This window comes from Gavia stellata, chromosome 11 (assembly GCF_030936135.1).
Source record: "Gavia stellata isolate bGavSte3 chromosome 11, bGavSte3.hap2, whole genome shotgun sequence".
In the NCBI taxonomy this organism is placed as follows: Eukaryota; Metazoa; Chordata; class Aves; order Gaviiformes; family Gaviidae; genus Gavia; species Gavia stellata.
Genome location: NC_082604.1, coordinates 19,556,394 through 19,579,757, shown reverse-complemented (window position 1 = coordinate 19,579,757; position 23,364 = coordinate 19,556,394). Strand labels below are relative to the sequence as shown.

General features: G+C 44.4%; 1 protein-coding gene across 1 annotated transcript; it reads left to right on the top strand.

Annotated features, from left to right (window-relative positions):
* Positions 1-2,681: 2,681 nt before the first annotated feature.
* On the top strand, positions 2,682-22,031 carry RNPEPL1 (arginyl aminopeptidase like 1). The gene is made up of 11 exons (XM_059822599.1): positions 2,682-3,410; positions 10,026-10,166; positions 10,820-10,971; positions 11,411-11,527; positions 12,723-12,958; positions 15,293-15,406; positions 16,459-16,571; positions 17,284-17,392; positions 18,829-19,056; positions 19,352-19,494; positions 20,177-22,031. The coding sequence occupies exons 1-11, from the start codon at positions 2,682-2,684 to the stop codon at positions 20,447-20,449; spliced, it is 2,355 nt and encodes a 784-aa protein (XP_059678582.1). The 3' UTR covers positions 20,450-22,031.
* The last annotated feature ends 1,333 nt before the right edge of the window (positions 22,032-23,364 follow it).

Here is a 23,364-nt window from a genome sequence, read left to right as displayed (position 1 = left end):
TTTTTTTATTGGCTTTCATCCTGAACCACAGGAGCAAGCTGAGGCCTGGCCCAGGGCCCTGTCACTGAAGTGGAAGGAAGAAACATCATTATTTACAAATGAGACTGAAATATCTTTATCTTTGAAGCATGCTACCAGAGGTTGATGATGATAATGAGAATTTTCAGGAATTGGATCCTGCTTTAGAATTTATAGTGTGATATCCCAGAGAAGACTTCATCCTGTGAGGAGTAGAATAAGACTGTAGCCCTGGGACAGAAGCTTTCCTTAAAGAGATCCCACCCAAAATAGCATGGAGATAACACATCCTTCTTAGTATATAGCAAAGGCTGTGGTCCAAGACCAACAGGTGTGCAACCTGAGAGAGATTTGCCTGGGATAATTGGTTTGCTGTATAACTCTCAGGAATTTCAGTTGCATCAGTTTTGCTTATGCTGTCCATGTGCAGTGAGTGCAGCTGATCCCAATTCATTATCAGAAGCTTAGAGACTCTTCTGAAGAGAGGAGCAGGAATGCATTCACTCTGTCTGATGAGTGGAAACATTGTACTTGCTTGGGACTTCAATCAAAACGCAGGTAGGATTGTTCTAAAATTGCCTAATGGAGTTAATGTGCAGTTAAATTGGTGTATGTCCAAAGTCAGGCCCTGAAGTCGTGCTAGTTTGAACACCTGAGGAGACTTCACCATTACATGCAGTGAAGATCACACAGGGTCAGATCCCGAGGGGCTGTGATCTGCATATTATCCCTAGGTGAAAGCCAGAGGGAGATCAAGCAGTCTTAGTACATCGCTGGGTACAAAGTTAAGAGAAAGCACAATTATTTCAAAAGGCGAATGGTATGAGTGAGAGAAGGTATCGGAAGGAAAGGATAAATGCAGAAAATTTTATTTGTAAAAGGAGGATGTGGAGAGAAAAGATGGCAGGACAAAAAGTTGCTCTTAGTTAGGAGGGGATTGGGTGAAGACAAAATTGCTTCTTCAAGGTGCATGAAAAGAACATGCTGAGAAGATGCAGAGTGGCTGTAATGCCCTCATCAACCAAAGAGCTTTCCTGAATGCTGCCTTGTTATTTTTTACTGCAACTGCAGTGTGTGTTTTACTATATATAAGCAGTTGCACAAAGGTTTTCTTTATAGTCGCAGCTTCAGGTCAGTCTAGGATAATACTGTGATTTGTTTTACCCTTGGTTCAGCTGGAGACAGGAGCCACATTGTGCTGAGGCCATAGTTTCTGCCTCGAGTACAATGATACAGTGGAAACTCAGTTGGAACTTGGTACAGATGCTGCTGTTGCTAGTGTAAGGCTTGGGAGGCTTTTGGAATGTACCACTGTGGGTTTATTAAACCCACAACCTTGTAATAAATGTTCCTGTGTCATCCAAAAGACTTGCCTCGGAGACTCATCAGGCGGCTGAGGTAGGCAAAGCGGAACAACGAAAATAACTGACAGAACAGGAGTGTCACTACCATGGGGCAGAGAGATTTCCTGTAGGCTGCTCTTGGGCTGTGTGGAGTTCAAGTCACAGTTACTTGCAGCACACCTCCTTCCTTCCAGCTTACTGTCTCCTACCCTTGCTGTGCAGAGAAACAAGCGGTTGTATAAAGATGATAATTTTGTGGTTTCTGTCCTTTCTGACGTAGGAAGGCAGCAGTGGATGGTGCGTGATTGACCGCCCTGAGAAGGAGGGTGGGGGAAGAGTAAAGCACACCGTGTCTGAGCTGGGATCCGGGGGCTGTTGGAGCGAGTGTTGGAGTCAGGCACCTACGGGCGGCCAAGGTGGGAGGGAAGAGGTTGAAGAAAAGGGGTTGTGTGGGCTGCTGGTAGAGGGAGGTTATTTAGGGTTAGACTGGGAGCGAGGTGTGAGGAGTGGGACCGAGGGAGCCAAAACAGGCACCGGTGGGATGAGGGCGCGTGCATCAGCCCTGCTGGGAGCCGTGGTGTGGAGGGTTTGGGGGTGTTTGTCTTGGAGCTGGCGGGGGGGAAGGTGAAAACGAAGCATTCAGGCGGTGCGGAGGAGGCAGAGCGGGCTGCCAGGCCGCCCGAAGGCAGGAGGGAACTGAGCGGGGCATTGTAGCCGTGCCAACGGCCGCCCGCAGAGGCGGGAGGCGGGGGGGGAACCGGGCTGCACGCGTGGGCCGGGGTGGGCGTGCAGCGTGGATGCCCGCACGTGTGAATGATGCTTGTGGGCGTGGGCGCGCGCCGCCGGCGTTGGAAGCCGTTTGCGTGTAGGTGGGTGTCGGAGCGGCGCACGACGCGTGCGGGGCGCACACCCGGCACTGCCGCGCGTGCACGGGGCGCGCTTGCGCAGGAAGGTGCGTGTGTAAGCAGCGCGCCCGCCCCCAGCTCTGCGCGTCCCGCAGCTGCCGGCAGCGGCGAGCGCCCCCCGGTGCGCGCGCAGCCGGCGGCGGGTGGGGCGGGGCTGCCCTCGAGCGCCCCCCCCCCCCCGCCCCGTCCCGCCGTCCCGCGCGGCGCCGCCTGGCGGCCGTGCCCGCGACTGGCTGTTCCGGGCCCGGGCCCTGCGCTCCCTCGGCCGGTGCCGCGCGGGGCCTGCGCGGCCCTTTCCCCCCCCCCCCCCCACCTCCCCGCCCCGGTCGCTCCGGCCGCCGGGGCCTCCCTCCTCCCTGCCCGCCCATGGATTTCACATAGCAGCCGCCGCCTCCGCCTCCTCCGCCGCCGCTCCATGGCGGCTCCGGCACCGCGGCCGCCCGGCCTGTGCTGCTGCCGCAAGGGGTCCGCGGCCGGGCCGGAGGCGCCGCCGGCCCCGCCGCCGCCTCCCGAGCCGCCGCCGGACGTGGCGTCGGCCTCCAGCTCGCAGCTCTTCAGCCTCCGCCACCTGCACCTGGGGCTGGAGCTGCGGCCCGAGGCGCGGGCGCTGGCGGGCTGCCTGGTGCTGGAGCTCTGCGCCCTGCGGCCGCAGCCCCGCGCCCTGGTGCTGGACGTCCACCCGGCCCTGCGCGTCCTCTCGGCCGCCTACCGCCGCGCCGCGGCGGGGGAAGCGCCCTGCTCCTTCGCCTTCTCGCCCGCCGAGGTCGCCGCCGCCGCCCCGGCCCCGCTGCCCCCGCCGCCCTGCCCGCCGCCGTCGCCGCCGCCGCCCTGCGCGCCGCCCTGCGCCGCCAGCCCGCCCTCCACCGCCACCTTCCTCTCGGCGCCCTGCATCGCCGCCGGCCCGCTGCCCTCCTCCGCCGCCCCCCCGGGGGAGCCGCCCGCCAGCCCCCCGCCCGCCGCCGCCGAGCCGCCGCCGCCGCTGCCCGTCTTCGCCCAGACGCCCTGCGCCGCCTGCCCGCTCGGCTTCAGGGTGGACCCTTTCACCGACTACGGCTCGTCCCTCACCGTCTCGCTGCCCGCCGCCCTCCAGCCGCACCAGCCCTTCCAGATCATCGTCCGCTACACCACGGCCGACGGCCCCGCCGTGAGTACCGCGCCGCGGCGGGACCCGGGGAGGGGCAGCGGGGCGGAGGTGGGGAGGTAAAATAGGAAACCGAGTCCCGGGGCGGTGGCGGAGCCCTCCCGTGCCGCCCGCGCCGTTCTCACGCGTTTCCTCCTGCTGTAACTGACCGTCGGGGAAGCGCCCTGGGCCCGCAGCAAAGGCAGCGGGAGATGCTTCACCGTCAGCCCCTCCTTTTATGTCCCCGTCCCTCCGCTGCCTCTTCCTTCCTCGCCTGACAGCCGCCTGCCTGCCTGCCTGCCAGCAGCGTCTGTCCCGGGCCCGCAGGAGCACTCGGCGGTGCCAGTCCCCTGCCTGCTGCCACCGAGCCCTCCTTCCTGCCCCCACCGCCGCGGCCCCCAAGGCTCTTCATCCCCCATCACGGTCATTTTAAAGTCTTTCGTCCTTTAAGGGCGTTGCAGTTGTTGGCGAGGAGCGTGAAGATTTGAAAACTCCTGCTTCGACTGAACTCTTCAGGACAGGTTACGTAATCCGCAAATACAGGAGTTTCCCTGTGGGTTTTGCCAGGGGCTTACAAAATCAGGCCTTGCGCACCTAGGTTGGTGTTCCAATGAGCCATGGTCAGGGGCTTTGAGAAGAGCGGGAGGAGATTCTGCATATTCCTACAAGTTGTCTGCTGGAAAAAAGGATGAGATATGGCCCAAACCCACCCATTTCGATGTGGCCGTGAGAGGAGGTGCTTCCGTGTCTGTGTGGATTAGCCTGCTTCAGTAGTGAGATGCTTTGTCAATTCTGTCACTTCTTTTTAACCCCTGGTATTTGGAAGCACTTGGTTCCTGGCTTTTTAGGTGCTGTCTAGCAGATCTTGCGTTTTTAAGAAGTGGTGATAGTGAAAATATAAAGTTATCACTGGAACAACAGTTCTTTTTGTTACTGTATAGTCTGTTCAGGTTGGGAATTAAACTAACGTGATTTTCATCATGTGGTTCATGAATCTGGTTGCAAAAGGAATGTTTTTTTTGAGAGTCTTGCAACTTTGGCGCCTCTGTCTTGCCTAATGGAATCAACTCTCAGCCTGCTGGTTTAGTATTGCCATTGCATTGGTCAAAAGCAGTAAATGTGTGGATCTATTTGACTATTACAATGCATTTAACAAGAATAGGAATTGAACGTGTCGGTTTCATGCAAAATAACCCAATGGCAAGTATGTATTAGGCCTTTCCCTATGAAAGAGAAGTGTTGCTGAATAGAATGAGTTTGCTGGATCTTTTTCTGTCTTAATACTACATTGAAGCTCACAAAAGTAACTTCATCCTCAGGATGATCTAGATAGTCTTAATGCATTGGCTCATTCAGAATAGTGAGCACCACATGAAGATTTTTATTGACAGAATTTCCTTTTGTTACATGGTGACCTTTTAACATGCTGATCCTTCCCTAAAAGTGCAAAAACGAGGTGAAATTCTGGCACTTTTAAAATTCAGATCCACTTGTAAGTGAGGATATTGTTCCTTTTCACCTCCGGAGCTCCTGGTTTTAGTATTTCCTTGTACGATACTCTGCTGTAGTTTTTCTGCACTGAAGAGGTACATGGGAGATGTGTTTCAGTTCCCACAGTGTGTTCAGAAGATTCTGTTCTCCCCCCCCCCAAGATTTTATTAAGAAACCTGTTTCTTTGGTCCACACTGTGCCTTGTTTATGGTGGGAAGGCTTTAAAGTTCATTTGGTGTTGCTGTGTGCCCTATAATCATTCTCAGTCTGGCTGGGCCATACCTTCCAAAGCACACTGTAACATACTTTTCCTCCTCTTGAACAAGTCGTTTTATTTTAGGCTAGCCTGTGCTTTCTCCTGGGTTTTGCTAGCCCTGTTGCCAAAGGGGCAGACTGGCCTGCTGTGTCTGTGGAGAAATGATCTCAGATGTAACAGAATACCGATCTGAGACTCGGCTTTAGAAATTACCTGAAAACCACTGGAAGGTGCAGGGCACTGATTGATGTGATGTTCACTTAGTCTCACCTTGCGTTAACATGTTGCCTCCTCGGCCCTGCACACAAGCCAGTGTGAATGTTACACGTTTGAGGATGCTGAGAGTAGGGCATTTTTTCCATTCCCTCTGCTCTTTGTCTTGCTTCCCCTGGACCAGACGTGAGCTAGCTATTCTTCATCCTGTCTTTTTAAGTCTTTATTGTACCTCTAATGGCGTGTACTGCTTCAGCTGAAATGAAGCTACAAGGACTAGTGTCAAAAGATTATTGATGGTTAGTGTCAGGGGCATGCACTGCCCTTTTCAAGTGATACTGGGAAGTAGAAGCAGGCGTGCTCGCTGACATAAATTGTACCATGTTTCCTCGCTCGCTATTGTAGATTTTGGCTGGCAAAATATTTGTCCTCAAGTAGCACCTGTTCTAGCCCTTCATGTTCAGTACGCTGCACTATTTTTTTTGGATCCAAAGTCATTTCGTGCTATTGCAGTGCGATCTGTCATTGCTGTTTTTCAGCCTAGCATTGCATTTTAATAGGGATGAGTAACTCATGTGTGTATAAGGGTGAACTGCTTTGTACTCATGTCTGGTACATTTCCTCGCAGTCCCTTTTCTCTGCATAAGTGAAGCAACTTGACAGTGTCAGACCTCTCTCTTCTAGAAGATACATTTTCTTTAGCCTTTCTCTGAATATAATCTTTTTAGGTCAGGATTTATTTTCTGTGGGACCCTTAGCATACTTTTGGGACCTATAAACAGTAAATTCATGTTACAGTGCAGCACAGACGTGTTGGCAATAAAATCAGCAGCAAAGATAGTAGTCTGTTTAAAATTGGAAACCTGTTGTCTTGATATATACTTGGTTTGAGCCATCTGGATATGTTATTCGACTGTCCCATTATTTCTGATGTGGAGGAAGGAGCCAAGATCTTTGGTTGTTTGATGGACATTGAGAGACAGCTGAGAGATTAAATCTGCCTTTCACAGAGCATTCCAGCTCCCTGTGCTGTTAGGAAACCATATGCTCGGTACATCACCCATTCACTTCAGAAGCAAGACTGTCATAAAAATTGCGTATCTCTCATGGTGTGGGCTGAAGGCACACACTGAGCAGGTGTGTCAGTGACAGTAGTCCTGCTCTTCCTCCCCTTCTTTTCCCTCACCCCTTACTTCTTTGTCCTACAAATACTCTTTCATAAGACTTTTTTTTCCTCCCTCCCCAGGGAGAAAAATCTGCATCTGTCTCTTACCCACTGTGTCACGCTTCTGATTTGGCAGCGCACATTTAACACCAGTGCTATTTTCTTTCCATGACAACCTTACATGCAAACCCTGCTCTGTGTTCTGGTATAAAAAATGATAGCAAAAAGGATCACCCTTTTTGCAGTGCTGGAAACCTCCCCATCGTTCTGTTAGATTTGTCCTGATTCCTCAGTCCTCCTAGAGGGACTTTCTGTCCAGGTGTGCCTTGCTCCTGTCACGTCCTCTGCATCTTGGATGTGCGGTTTACTTCGTCATCAGGTGGAGCTGCCTGTTGTTTGTCTAGAACAGAAGCTGTGGTTTTGCAGCCTTCTTGGGAGCTTCATCAATAATGCAGGTAGAAACATGGAGAGATTTAAAATTGAAAGAGCCTTAGCTAATTGCCTTTGTCATTTGCTGGATTTGGGTAAAAGATTATAATCTAAGTCAATAAAAAATATATTTTTGGCAGATGCCTTATAAAGTGTGAGCTTCTTTGCAGTATGTGGGCAGGGGGAAACCTGGACTGTCCAAAGCCTCTGTTCAGCAAAGGAATTAAGCAGCAGGTTTTTTTACTTGAAATGCATCATAGAACAGCTTTAATGTGTGAAACAGCTCTCCTGTATACATGAAAAACTAGATAAAAATGATGAGCGTTATGATGATGTCATGTATATTTCCGAAGGGGAGCACAGGAGGGATTTGGATGTAGAGCTGATGATATGGCCCCAAATACTGCTCTGTCCCTGTGTACTTCTGCGTACCCCCTGCCCCCAGCAGTACCCTGCTCCCTGCACTCCTTTCTGGGATGCTGCTAATACTCATTTTCCCCAGTCCATAGTCCTGCCTCTGTCCGGCAGCATAGCCTGATCTATTTATATAACAGATCTATTTATATTGTTTCAGGATAACTTTCATCATTGTTCCAAGTGCATCTGGAAAGAGAGACAGAGGCTTGCCATGTAGCTGCAGACATTTAGGAAAAAGGGGAACAAAATACTTCATCGTCTGCAAGTGTTTTTTCCCTCTTGGCCTTTGGGGCTGGTGCTTCATTTAAGTTCAAGCACATGCCAAATAAAGGGGGATTGGTTGAAAAGAAATTGTCCTTAATTTATGGAGTTTCTTATAAACAAGAATCAACTTCTCAGTTCCCCTTTGCTTCCTGCTTATGTTTTCTTCCTGCGCTGGTCAGGGAGAACTTCCCCTTATCTTTCTGCTCTAAAGAGATCGTCTGTCAATGCTTTTTCCTTCCTACTCTAGTGTTGCAACTTAGGTCTGGCGGTGTCTTATCTCTCTGTTTTCTTTGTTAGCCTTTTCTGTCTCTCAAAAAGCAAAGGAAACAGAACCTTCTGCAGGTGAGTCTCTTCAGCAGGGCCAAAGATACAGATTGTAAGTCAGACTTTTTGTGATATGAGCACAAAGCCACTGATCAGAGGAGTGTTTTTAAGTTGGCATTGGGGCAGATCTTTAAAAACTTTATTTCTGAGCCTCCTTCCTGGATCATTAGAAAACTACTACCCTGGATTAAAACATAGCAGTTGCCTTTTATGTGAATGTGTGTTCTGGGGGGAAGCTATTTGTTTCAAACTGTGGGTTTTAAGGAGGCGTTTATCTCCAAATGCCTTCCACAATAGCTGTCTACAGTTCCACAATGTCACATCGCAGAGAAGATATGCATTGCCATGAAATGCAGGTATCCATGGAGTAGAAATCTGTAGCTATGTAGTACACCTCAGCTGTGACCTGGGGATTTGGCCAGTCATACGCAGAAATGCAGCACGTGTATTTGAATAAACGCATAGCCTTATCCCTCATGGTGTAAGTGAGGCAAGGTTCGTCAGAAGTCATGGTTTAAGCATGTTTCTGGCCCAATAGGCTTGAAACAGAAGAGGGTAATCTTAAAACAAATTTCAAGGTAAGAATGCTGTTCTGAGATTAGTTTTACTTCTAGATAAAGTTTTTTAATTTTGTAATGCCTCCCACCTAAAAAGAACCCATTTGCCAGTGGAGGTGTGAAGCTCTATATGAATAACTGAAAGCTGTGGACAGTAAGTTTCCTTTCCTTACCTTTCACTGATCCTCAGGGGTTCTGCTGAAGTGGATGATTTAGGAGAGGAGCACGCTGGCATCTGAGGAAAAGGGTCTAAAGGCAAGGGAAGAGGGTAACAAAGAATAACCTTCTAGGACAGAGGGAGAGAGAGAAAACTTTGACTTCCAGAACACAGAGAGGTTAACTAGGAGGCAGAATTGTGATACGTCGTTAAATCCAGAGCAGGCATAGTACCCAGGCTTCTCTGCTGTAAGTATTTCATTGCTTTCTCTTGAGGACCAGAACTGAACTAGTGTCTGCAGTAACTGCTGTTCACTGAATCCAGATTTATTGATTGTTTTGATCTAAGAATTCAGCAAACTCAGAAGTTTCACTCCTTGTGCTTGACTGTTCCCAAGACTTCCAGTGGTTCCAACTTTATTGCAAGTTTCGCAATATTTGATATTTTCCGTAAAAGTTCAGCTCCAGAGTTCTAGGATTACAAGAAAATCCTTATTTAAAATTGTTCCTACACTTCGAAGTTGGAGGCAGGGAGCCTGTGAAAGCATAAACATTACATTTGAAACAGAAAAACCAAAGAGGCAAATAACTGCACTTTTTCGTATTATTCTTAATCTGTTCTAATTATTTGCTGAGGGTCTGACTCATGATTTTTTTGCTGTTTGATACTGAAAATTTACGTGCTCAGTGGTGGTTTTTGTTGGGGTTTTTTTCTTGTGACCACCCAGAATCTCCTTATCTGCTCTGTAAAAAGAGGCCTCCAGTGTCATTGACCAGATGTTTCTTACATATACTGACTTTTTTGCATGGTGTCAAAATGTTTGATGCTTCAGCCAGCAGGACAGTGTCAGGGTCAGAGATAATGTTGTGTACACTGTTCAGACTCAGGGTTTTTTGGTTTGTGGGTTTGGTCTTTTTTGGGTTTTTTTTTTTTTGTTGTTTTTTTTTTTTTCTCCCCAGCTTGCCCTACCTGACTCCTACTATTCCTGTTCATGTTGAATTAAAAACATGAAGCTATTCAGAGTACTCCCTCTGAGAAGATGATTTTGTGGATGTTTGTTAGGGACTTGTATCGATTTGCTTGGTTAATAACAACAGAAATAGGGAGTGGCTGGAAGACGCTGTGTTGGGTGGCACCACTCAGTGTTCAGACAGTGAGAAATTACTCTGAGTAGTCACGGCAAACAAACAGGAGTAGAAAGATGTATTGTTAGAAATGGAAATATGCCCTGTGCTAGGTATGTGTCCGGGGAGCCAAACAGCTCCTCCTTCACAATCCTCTTGATTTCAGGTTTTGGTTTTTTGGCAGTTTATCCTTGTGATTTTGTCCCTTTCCCTCACCTCTCCTTCACATCGTATTTCAACAGATCTGGTGGCTGGATCCAGAACTGACATATGGCAATGCCAAGCCGTTTGTCTTCACGCAGGGCCACTCAGTGTGTAACCGGTCTTTCTTCCCCTGCTTTGACACACCAGCAGTGAAATGTACCTATTCAGCTACTGTCAAGGTAAGTGACCAAATGGATATAAATGATTCATGGAGTACTTAGCTGCTGTTAACTTCTGAAAGCATAGTTACATTGTGTATGTACATATGATATAAAATACTCATTCTGACATTTAGTGTTATAAAAAATACTGGATTTCTTAGATCCCATTCTGGTTCTTGGAACAGAATCAGGGTACTGCCACAAAGGCCACTCTGTTTCCTATCACGCTTGGGTCTTGCCTTCCCCATACTCAACGCTGAAAGAGTAACCATGAAGTGGGTAATATGAAAGAGAGAATTTGGCTGGTCACTTCCAGTGGTGGTTATTGATGATAATGCTCAACTGTATTTTATCAATTCTTAAAAGGAAAAAACCCAACATTTTTATGAAAGGAACATCAAATAATGTTGCATTTTGTGTAGATATAATTTGATATGTGGGCACTTTTGGAGCAGCTGGCATAAGAACCCATGCAATGTAGGAGAAGTATGTTTTCATGGGCTGGGTAGATTGTGGTATAAAAACCCCACAGAAATCTTGCATTTTGTGTTATCTAAATGATTGTTTTTAACATATATCCCCTTAGGCATAGATGAAAAAAACCAAAGAGTGGTGTAGTCATTCAGCTGTGGTCATCTAGTGAGTTGATGTGTATGATGTTGGTCTTCCAGGCTCCAGCAGGCATACAGGTGTTGATGAGTGCCACCCAAAGTACCTACTTAGAAGAGGAAGGTGTATATCAGTTTTACATGGAATATCCAGTTCCTGCCTACCTAGTGGCCCTGGTGGCAGGAGACCTTATACATGCAGACATAGGTCCAAGGTAAGATTTGCAGTGAGTTGATCTGCTTTTTGTGTCTCTGTGCAGTGCTTCAAGTTATTAGTGGTAAATACTTTGAGTCATGGATAAGGAAACAGTTGGGCCCATGAGCTGTGAGCGTTCAGAGTTTGAGGTTTAGTTGGGTGTAAAGAACTGCATGGCACTGCACTGGCAAAGATACTTTCCTCTTTTATAAATGTTGCTTATTGTTCCCTGTAGTCATCACAGCTACTTGCCTTGTTGGCTTAAGGCGATTTAAGTGATCTTTGATTATTTTTTGTCATGTATCCTTTGAGTGTTAGCCTAAAGAAGGCCTCAGTCTGATATGGGACCTCTTAGCATTGTTACCATGCATGGAAGCGTGGTGAGAAGTCAGGCTATTTTTTCGAAGAGATAATTCAGTTTGCTGAAGTATCACCTGATGTTTTCTGTTTTCTGACAGGAGCAGAGTGTGGGCAGAGCCTTGCCTGCTGCCAACAGCCATCAGCAAGCTTTCTGGCGTGGTTGAACGCTGGCTGACTGCTGCAGAGAGTCTGTATGGCCCATATATATGGGGAAGGTGAGTTTAGTAAGTCTCCCAGGAATGTGTAATGGGAACAAAATAAAGCAATCTTGAGCAATTACCATGCTTTCTCCCTAGACTAGCAATAGCAGGACAAATGAGGCTCTCAACTGGCAGCACTGTAGTAGCTGGAAACAAACTCCGGAGTTCTCTTTCTGCAAGTGGCAGAGAGGACCATGGAGGCGTGGTGGTGCTTTGCCTGGTGTGGTGGGCAGAACTGGAGGTTTCTAAACAGTGGATCTTCCCTGGGGAGTGAAGGTTTTTCATACTGTAGTGTTTTGTGATGCAAGTCCAACATTGGGCTGGATACCATTTAAAATGTATGGCAGTTTTACTTATTATTTATTTTTACATATGGTACTTGATGTATGATATATTTATTGTGGTATGCCTGAGGATGCTGAAAACTTGACTCAGTACAGACTGATTGAGAGTCCTACTCCCTAAACCAAACATTAATAGTTTCTGAAGTTAAGCTTGACTATATATTTAAAGAGAATGTTTTTGAGAGAATGCTTTCATTCTGTGGATGGCAGAAAATGTTTACAAAGGCTTCCTATATTTCTTTGCTAAATGTAAGCAGGAAGAATGTGTTGTTGTTGTTAACTTACAAAATGTTGCTTGAAACAATCTGAGAACAGGGCCCTGTGTGCCAGTGCTGATCATTGGTGGAGAAATTTAGAAAACAAAAACAAATAGTATTGTTACATTCTGAAGCAGACAGACTAGAGTAATTTTGCTGACACTGCGGCTGCACCAAATCAATTAATTCATTCGATAGTTTTCCAGCCTCTCTCTTTCCTGGGAGCCTCTGGGGACTCAACACTGTGTATGTGCTAGTGTATGTAGAGTAAGCTTAGTGGTTCTTGCTCTCACATATACAACTTGTGATGAGTTTGAAGGGAGCATGATGCTTCTGGGAAGTGCTGGATCTGCTGCACATGAAAAGACTGTCTAGTCTTTACGTCCAAACGTGAGCAGCTCCTTGGCCAACAGAAGAAACTCTGTGATCCCCTGATCAGAAGAATTAGGCACCACTGGTCTAAAAAGTTTGTTCCTGAAGTCACAAAAAAGTCTCAGAAGACCCTTCCCTAAAGAAAAAAAAAAAGTTACTGTGTGCGTCTTTTGAAATAGCTGTTAATTTACCTATCTCCTTTCTCCTCTCTTCTTTCTTCTCTCCCCTTAATTTTAGATATGACATTGTTTTTCTTCCTCCATCCTTCCCTATTGTTGCCATGGAAAACCCATGCCTGACCTTCATCATCTCTTCCATTCTGGAGAGCGATGAGTTTTTGATCATTGACGTCATTCATGAAGTTGCCCACAGCTGGTTTGGAAACGCGGTCACCAATGCTACATGGGAGGAGATGTGGCTGAGCGAGGGGCTAGCCACATATGCACAGCGCCGAATTACCACTGAGACCTATGGTATGGTTGCAGAAATGATGCATGATCTCCTTATGATGTGTCTAATGAATAATTGAGAGTTGGTTGCATAGACTATTTGCCTTGGGAGCTCAAAAGTCTGTAGGGAACTGGTTTTCTTTTTTTATTTCTGGAACACACATGATGCCAAACTTTGCATTGAACTTCTTAGATGCTTAGAGTCTGACATTGTCTTGGCTTTGGGTGGAATCAGTACCTGATACGGTAATAGGAGCTTTGAGTGAGGTGTGTTAGCACAGCGGTGTAAGGACATTTGCAGGAACTTTGGAACTACTGTTGGGTACCAGGCAGGTGTTCATATGTCAGAGCAAGGTGAGCAGAGGATGCTTCAGAGAAAGATGTAAGAAATCTTATCATGGTTACATTGTGAAATAACTGTCCTCTGAACAAGTACCTTTCTAATCCTGATCAGTTAGTAGCTACCTACTGTTGGAAAGAATGATGGCAATAGCACTTAGAAAAAGAATGTACACATCTACATAGCTGTCTGTTTATCTGCTTGAGGCTTCCTGTAGAATTTTTCAGCCCTGCCTTTGCTTATATCAGTGAATTTCACAGGTCAGTTGTATGATACTGTCTTTAGAATATAAAAATAGTAAATCATTCCTATTGCTTTTCAGTTTAATTGTTTTTTTTACTGAAGTGAATAATGGGAACATACACTTCTCTAGTTTGTCCTGTTACGTTCTTAAAAGCCTGTAACGTGTATTCTCATGCGTCCACTGTAAACAATCTTGGAAAAATTCTTGAAAATTTTGGCAGTGAGAGTGTGTAGAAGGATGCCTTTGTTTTTATTCATGTATATTTTTTTGGAGATGAGCTGATGATAATGAAGTTTAGGGAAAGAAGTGCTCTGAGCATATATGGAGATGTTACAATGTATATTATATATCTTTGAAAGCTGTTTTATGTGGAGTAATTCTCAGTGGTTAGGACTGTCACATTATATTATACATGGCAGTGGTACGAATAGGTCAGAAGATACTAACCTGTTCTCTATCCCCTCTTAGATTGTCCCTCTGACATAGGACAAGATTCTTGCGGATTTTGGTCTGTTCTCTTGAAATTTAGAACTGGTTGTTTCCAGAAGCAATTGTTCAGGAAACTAAGATATGCTTTTCCCTGTGCCATTCTTTAGTATGCTCTTTTTGCATTCTGTTTTGTCTCTAAGACAAACCTCTGATCTAAATATTGCCATTTCTGACTTGATTTCTGGAGTATCTTCTGCTGTTAATAAAAAGGCATCTTTGTAATGACATTGTTTACAGAAATTGGAGTCCACGGACTACCACACCTCTTAGATCTTGCTTAATCCTTCTCTCTGTAGCTAGAAGTAATTGCCCTTAACACTAGCTATCCTGGTTCTTGCTTTCCCCTGCGAAGCACATCTGCCCCTTTCTCTGCCAGTACAGGTGGTTCTATCTTCCAAATGTATCCTAGTTCTTAATTATCATTTTGCTTATTGCAGATTCCTGTGTAGGTACATCGAGACTCTGAGATTGTATCTATGTAACAAGCTCTATCGTTGAAGACTTAGCAAAGAAAGCTAAAGTGTTACTAATGCTGGATGTTAAGTATCTTCTGAATCTGAAAATCAGTTTTCCATAGCTTTTTACATCTGCAAGGGCATAGGAAAGATCTCTTGACTTACAAGTGTAATACAGCTAGTTTGGCTTGAAAGCATGGAATGCTCTACATTGCAGTTAGATAGAAGAGAAAGTAGCCTACCCAGTTGTGGCTGGAAAAGAAGTCCTAACGAGTGGAAGGTGAAAACTGTATGATACGATATGAGTAGGATGCTAGATAAAGCTTAAAAAAGATCCACAGGATCTGTAATATACCAACGAAATCTAATTCTTTTCTGTTGTCACCCAAGAGGTGACATTCACTTAGTAATGTCCTTGGCACTGAATATGGAATTGTGTGTCTGCTATTCTATCAGTGACATTACTTTTTTGTAGCAGTTGATTGCTCCTTGAAAGTTACCTGTGCAACACTTATTCCAATGCTGCTCTGCTTATCTTGCAAGAACTGATAAGATGATGCCAGTGATGTAAACTTCAGCATATTTTCCATGCTGCTTTGTTTTTCAGTTCAGCCTGCTGCTTAATCAGAATGAGTAAATGCACTGTTTTAGGTTCTGGCTTTCATTACAAATTGCAAGGATTTTTTGCACTCAAGTTTCTCTGCCATTATGTTACTGTCATTCTGTCTTCTACACCTTCAGTAGCTTTTATTTTGTATTTGTGCTAGTTCTGCACAGGTCAGATTTTGCTAGTCATTTTCCCACAACTAGTATGTTTCTTTCTGGGGTAGGAGCTGCCTTCACATGTTTGGAGACTGCATTCCGCCTTGATGCTCTCCACAGACAGATGAAGCTCCTTGGAGAAGACAACCCAGTCAGCAAGCTTCAGGTTAAACTGGAGCCAGGTATTGCTTTTGTCTGAAGCTGCTGTACACAAAATTTCTATATATTGATGCTGGAATATAGACCAAAAAAGACTAATTTTTACATATCATTTATAAAAGAAAGAAAAAAGAAATACTGGTTTGTAAACCAGTCTAAAAATAAGTAAGGAAACTTGCCTTGACATTTTCTTCAAAGTTTGCTAACTCATTTTTATAAATGTTGTTCTGTTTAAGAACAGAACAGACTCACTGGGCAGAAACAGAGTGTGAAAAACTGCCTTGAAAGCTGTGTGGTTTTGAGCTTCTGAATATGTAAAATAAAGTAGTTTGTAATGAAAGTATTTGGAAACATCAAATAAAATCCTGTGCTATTAAATGTTCCTCTTTTTATGTGTTCATGTAAGAATTACTTATGTATGCATAAGCATACAGATAAACATATGTACTTGCTCTCCTCTTGAGTGAGCTACGCAGAGGCTGTTTGGTCATCCCCGGAGCTAGATGCACATCTCCACTCCAGCATCGTGTATCTTCTTCATTGATAGTTCTCTAGTTCTGTCATCACCATTGGAGGTGTGAAGCAGTCTTCAATCTAGATGATATTTAAAATAACCTAAAATGCAAGTGGAGTTGATATTGGAACCAAATGGAATGGAAAAGCATGTGTTAGAAGTCTCAAAAAAGGAACAAGTAGTGATTACCTTATATTGATATCTTGACAAACTTGTGGTATGGCAATTCCCTGAGTTTGGCACTGGAAAAAAAAAAAAAGCATTTGTCTCCAAATTTGAAGTCACTGAAAACACACCTGGAATTTGAAGTGACTTGTTCCATAGGGAGTTAATACTTGGCTTACAATGATTTTTTTTTAAATTTATTTTTTCAGCCTGCATGTTTGGACTGCTTCCATTTAATTTACTGCACTAAATTAGATGTACTGACAACAGGCTTGTTTTGTTTTTAAGTCACTACATCTTGACTTGGTGATTTGTAAGGGGTCTGTATACTTAGAAGGGTTGGAAATGAGTGTCCTCATTACAGTGTCCTATAACATTGTTGTCTTCTCCTTTCAGGTGTAAATCCTAGTAATTTAATGAACCTCTTCACCTATGAGAAAGGCTACTGCTTTGTTTACTACCTGTCCCAGCTCTGTGGTGACCCAAGACACTTTGACTCCTTCCTAAGAGTAAGTGTGAATAAGCATGCATATTTCTTGAGATTTAGAGCTGCTTTTTTTTTTTTTTTCAGTTTTTGTCACTGTGGCTAATTGATGGGGTAAAGTTGAATGCAAATGTGTCTGAGATGGAAGAATGGTGTGGGCCTGACTGTCATCCCAAATGATTCTTTCTACATGTGACAGGTTTTTCTTGAGATTTATCTTAATTGAATGTGCTCTTCTTTCATCTCAGATTCTGTGGTGCCAAGTACAGAGTAGTAGTGTATTTTTGTTACCCCTTGTTCTGTGCTCCAAATAATTAGAAAGCTGTTCCAGTAGATTATCTATGACTGGAATGATGTGACTTCGTTCACTACTAAACAGTAATAGCTTGTGGTTTTTATAGCCAGGGTGACAAAGGGCATGGTTTCCTACATTGGGGCAGGTTTGGTGTCTTGGAGCACATTTGCAAAACCTATAGAAAATTATGTCAGCTGTCGACTTGTCAGTGTCTTTGCAGCTACCCAATGTTTCTCTTGTTACAGTGCTTTCCTCATTTGTGGGGAGGGGAATGAACATTTTTTCTGGAGGCTTCTTTTTTTTTTTTTTTTAACCTCCCACTCACCCTTCCAAATATTTGTTCTCACTCTTCCATCTCTATTTTTCTATTGTATGCAGTGGTTGTTCATTGAAAGGAAGCTGTCTTTCTCCTAACCATAATTTTTCCTTTTTACTGTTTCAGGCCTACATTGAGAAGTACAAATTTACCAGTGTCGTGGCTCAAGATCTTCTGGATTCCTTCCTGAATTTTTTTCCAGAGCTGAAAGAGCAATGTGTTGAGAGCAAAGCAGGTGTGAAGTTTACTTCGTTAACTGTAAACATTGTAGAAAATGTGTATGATAAATTTTGCGTTTGGCTTGGAGGATGCATAAGAAAATGCTAAGGCAAACAAAACCCTTCGGCAACAGCCAGATGTTCATGATAGAAATGGTTGTGGTGATTTATTGTTACTGCCTCCATGCTGGGGAATGAGAGCATCTTAAATTGCTGACAATTTTGGCATTAATCAGCTGAGTGGCCCTCAGTTAACTTTCTCATTAACTGATGTTTCACACTGCAGACAGAATGATCAGTGCATGTGAGACTTACACATGTTCAAATGCAAGGAAAAGCTGAACACACATTTCATCTATTTTAATTACAGAAAGCATGGTTTGAGAACTGTAACTTTTCCCAAGGTCCTATCCATGCATATAAAATCTCTTCCATAATGTTTCACTCTCCCTTATATCCCCTATTTATAGCTGTTGGTGGATTTATGAAAGATGTATAATCTAGGTGCTTATTAGCCCATTTGCTTAAAGAAATGAGAGTAATGTTATCCTGCCATGTGTCCATCCTTGCAAGTAATTATTGAACTCATTGGTCAGTTTAAACCAGACCGGCAGCGGACTACAGCTCTTACGGATACTAGGTTCCTACAGGCTTTGTGGAAACTGCCTGTGGAGAGATGCAGCTGAGTGATCCTACTGCGGGAAAAGCTGCAGCATGAGCTCAGCAGTTGTATGTTTTATTTGGCCCATTGGTTGGCTAATGACTTAACCATAGCACGGGCTAAATTTTGCCTGGCTAATATTCAGGAGATGCAGGAGAGAGGAGTTTTAGGGTAAATGGTGTGGAACAGGAGGTATTGTCAAGAGTTAGGAAAGTGCTGGGGTGGTAAAGGGTCAAGAGGAAGAGCTCTGTTGGAAACCAGGCTCTGCTAGCTCTGCTGCTTGTGGAGAAACTTTTTTGGTTTTATTGATTATATAAATAAATATAAAATTCCTTGTTCTTGCTGGTGGGTAGGAGGGGCTTAGTCAGCCCTCTCACCTCCTTTGTTTTTTTTTTAATGAAGCAGATTTTCCCCGTATTCTTCAGTCTTCCTCAAAATTCTGAGAGAAATGCACGTACAAAAAATCTTATAATAGAACATAGTTTGATCATAGATACTTGTAAGCCTGGCTGTCTTAAGAGCACATGTGTTTCTTGTACTTACTCACTGTAATGTTAAGCTCTAGAAAACTCATGGTTAAATTTGGCAAAGGTGTTGTTGGCACTCTTTCAGATGTAGCGTAGGGTAGCCTCATGAGACTGCTAAGACTGTTATGTCACTATAACTATAGGTTGGTCTGATTTGCTATTGTTAGAACCTCTCTTAACTGTGCTAGAAGCAGTCCTGAACCTTGAGGCAGCCAAGTCACCTGCAGACACTCCTGCTCGACCTTTTTGGTGCTCCTCATTCCAGGACTGGAGTTTGAACGTTGGCTCAATGCTACAGGACCTCCGTTAGCTGAGCCAGACTTATCTCAGGGATCCAGTCTGACCAGACCAGTGGAGACTCTCTTCCAACTCTGGACCACAGAGCCTCTGGACTCTGCTGCTGCTGCCAGCAGTGTTGACCTCACTAAATGGAGAACGTTCCAAACAGTGCTTTTCTTGGACAGATTGCTGGATGGGTCACCACTGCCACATGGTGAGTACTCTATCAGGATAGTAGAAAAGTATTCCTGGAAGAATGAATTGAATTCTAAAGAGCCCCAACCCTCATTGACCTTATCATTCATGTAAAGTCAGGTCAGGTCAGCAACCTGATCTAGTGAGACATGTTCCTGCCCATGGCAGAGGGGTTGGACTAGATGATCTTCAAAAGTCCTTTCCAACCCAAACCATTCTATGATTCTGTGATTTTATGATTCATGATTCTGTGATGACCCTCAAACTTGACAAAATAGGTCATAGTTTTTTTTCTATGTGTGTGCTCTCTTCAGAGGTGATAAAAAAGCTTTCGGAATGTTACTCCTCTCAGCTGGACTCCATGAATGCAGAAATCCGTATCCGCTGGTTGCAGATTGTAGTCCGAAATGACTATTATCCAGACCTTTACAAAGTCCGTCGCTTCTTGGAAAACCAGGTACTAACTGCTGGATTAAAATCACTGCACCTCTCAGTGCATGAGACATGTGCATGAGACATGCGACGTGAAAGACCTTGGAACTTCTGCTTCCTGGCCAAGTGTAGACCAGGTGTGTTGCAAAGGGGCCGAGCATGGCTCACCTGCTAGCGGGTGGGGAGGAATGGGCAGATGTAATTTGAAATGCCTACGGATAATCTGTGCTTTTCTAGCCTAACTCAATACTCTTGTCCCAGCTCTGCCCGGTGCATTTTTTGTGTTGCTTTGTAGCAGCCCTGGCTTTTCCAGACCAGAAATTTTTACACTAATAAATCATGTGACTGTTTGAATATTTACACTTCAAGCAAGGCTAGAGCTCATTGAATTCCTTTCAGTAGTTTTTACTGTGCAGGAGCAAAAGGTTAATGCATGTGTTTGCTGTGGCCTCTTCTCCTTGGCCTTTTAAAAATAGTTCTGTTAGTTGTGGCAATAGCTCAGTCTTAGAGACCAGATGGTTTTTTTATTATCATTCATAAAAATCTATGTGTTAAACTTATTTAGAATAGACTTGGCTGTCTTTTGAAGAAATGTGTTGCTTGTCTCCAATCCGAAGTCATTCAGGGCTGTTGGAGTGTAGCTGTAGAAGAGCTGAACTTTGTGACTTTTATTGAAGTGATATTATCCAGTTTTCCTTTTTTTGCAGATGTCTCGGATGTACACAATTCCACTTTATGAGGACCTTTGCACTGGCACCCTCAAGTCTTTTGCCTTAGAAATTTTTTACCAGACCCAAAACCAGCTGCACCCCAATTTGCGGAAAACCATCCAACAGATCTTGTCACAGGGCTTGAATCCACTTCCTGCCATAGACACTACAGCAGTCACTACAGACACACCAGCAATGGTGCTTGAGGACAAAGTCTCAGAGGCCACAAATGGTGCCATTTCACTCAGGGATGTTAATGTGTCTGCTTAGACCACCAGCTCATGCCAGCCATGAAGCTTGAAAATGGGGACAGGAACAGAGGAAAGATCCCAAGTGTCGCCTCCTTTCCCTCAGCCCTGCAGCTGCAGTGTGTTGTTGTAACTGGATTTCTCTCCCAAAACACAAAGCAAATGTGCCTTCAAGTATGCAGCGTGTGACACTGCCAGGTTTCAGAGCTCTCCTTCAGCTGTGGGATGGATATTTTGATTCCGTATGTACTGGGCAGGGACTCCTGGGCAGTTGCTTCTCCATGGAAAGTGGATAGTTCTCTTTCCTGAGGCTCTTCTGGGTGGTTTCTCCAAGTTTGTTGGCTGGTGGTTTGGGTTTTTTTTTCTTTTTTCTTTTTTTTGTCTGAGGCCACTGAGGCATGTCCTACTTGCTGTGTGTATGTTGCTGGGGAGTGCATGTGTCAAGCTGCCATTGTCCTGATATTTGGGCTAAAATTCTGCAAAGGAGACACTCAGGAATTGTCAGTGGCAGCAAACACATTTTCATGTTATGCTCCTTACTGTGACAGAGGTAATGTGATTTGGGAGGTAGGGGACTGATGCTTAATTTAGAAACTAATTTTAAATAGCTCCTGTTCCTCCTTGCCCCCAGGTGGCTAAATAATAATAATGCTTTTTATATATATATATAAAAATATATATATAAAGGAGCAGGGAAACCTTATGATGGATTTGAAATCCTTCTGTAGTTAACCCTACCCTCAGTTTTCCCTTTGCACTCAATGGGACAAGCAATAAAGAAATGTGTAGGCTCAAATTTTCAAAAAAGTTAAATTTAGGTGCCCAAATGCCATCAATTCTGGTACAAGCTGGATGCCTAAATCTTTTTAACTGTTTTGACAAGTCTAGCTGCAACTTTTGTTAGTGTGTTAGGATGTGTAGCATGTGCATTCATCAGATGCACTGGGTGTCTTCTAGTCTGTCCTTTTGGAAGAATTAACAGGACATTTAATTTAATTTTTTAAAAGATCCCTAGCATATGTTGGGCCTGTAAGTCAACCATGGAGATATCCATGCTAAAATTTTACTGCCTTGAATAATGTTTTCCTGAATAACAGTTGCCCTGTCATACGATAGTCTGAGGGAAGCACCCTCTTTCTTGATGTGAAATTTTTAAGCCCCGCTTTACCCAAGTCTGTTTTCTGGCTGGTGGTGGTGGTAAGATGCCATTTCATTTACACAGCATGCTATTTCTCTTGATCATTGGCCAGGCATGCAAGATGGGGAGATGCTCTCTGCTGCCTGCGCCGTTTGGTCTCAGGAAGCTGAGGGCAAAGCATCGTTGGGTATTACAGAGTACAGGTGACGGTTTATAGACTCTGTGCCGCATTCTTTTTAAGGTGTGGGTAGCTGTGTGCCTCTCGGTGAGCTTCCAGGAAGCATCTCCTGAGCTGATGTATCACCAGAATAGAGGACTCGTTTGAATAAAAGGTGAAGCATTTGGAAGATGCTCAGCTAAAGGAGATGTGAGAGAGAATCCTTTATATACTTCAGGGCAAATTTTAGCCCTGCTATGGGGATCTGCATAGCACAGGAAGAGGGGAAATTCAGGATTTTTTTTTTTTTTTTTTTTTTTCACCAAAAGAATCTGTTTACACCCATGTGTGGATGGGGACTTAGGTGCTGTTACTGGATCTGCATTTTCTGGCTTTAAACTAATTTGGACTTCACCGTAGCCTTAGCCTGGGCTGAACTGGGATAAAGCAATAATAAACTCAGGCCTCCGTAGTGCTTCATTAGTTTTCAAAATGTGCCATCAGCATTGTTGGGCTTCAGAACTTGAGCTCTGCTCTTTGCTCCTTGAATGGGATTATCTTTTTCATTCTGTTTTCCCAGAAAGGATGGAGAATGATGTTTTCTGTACAAATCTCTTTCCTTTTTATTTGTCGTTCTATTGAAAGAGATTTGTGCAAGCTGACTTTCCACTTCCTGAGTTGCTGCTGCTGGTGCTGCGTCTCCTGGACCCCACTGCCAGCAGCGGCAGCCTGGCCAAGACCAGTAACCACTAGCATCTTTTGGAATCCCAGGCCTCCGTTTTAACATGTTTTATTTTGTGGGAGAATGTATGTGACCCTGGTGGGAATTTTTAATTTACATGGATGCCTTATGATGATTGTCAGATTAAACTAAGCTTTGTGACAAGTTTAGCCTTTTGGGCAGTTTTTCAGTGTCCCTGCTACAGATGTGTGGAAGAGCTAACTTGGTACATTGTCTTTGTTTTGTCCTTTTCTGGAGTGCAGCATAGAGAGAGTTTGGAAGCTATTTAAAAGCTGCACAGCAAGAATTTGGAGAGGTGGCAAAAGCAAATAATCAAAAGTAAATATTATCTATTGTTACTACAGCTGACTGAAATACATTGGATCAGCTGTGTGTTTGCATATACATGCATCAGAGCAGGGAAATGCTGGCCGAACCTAACAGACCATTTCCTGATTAAAGAACATGGGATCTCAGTGCTTCTGCTCTCATCTCTGTGACATCCCATCAGATGGCTATTTTCATCAGACTTGTTCTCTGAAACACAGAAGCAGAGCAAGGTTTGTTGAAAGTATTCCATGGGTCCTTCTTCAGGTACTTTTGCTCCTCCTGCGAGCAAGGAGTGCTTTTTTTTCTTTTTTCTTTTTTGAAGAGACAAAAAATTGGCAGCATGTTTGTGGAGATAAGCCTTCCTTCTGTTGACACAAAATAAATCAATGCTTCAGGCTACTTTCTGTCTTGATTTGTAGTAGACTTCACATTGACAGGCAAATTAGACTGAGATTAAATAGAAACTATTTATTTGCTTTATCTTTTGGTACCTTCATTTCTGATCTGTTAAAGTAAGATTAGTACAGGAAATTGGTTTTATTTAAGCAGATGCCAAGAGATAGGGTTATCTTTATTTTGAAAATGAAGGCT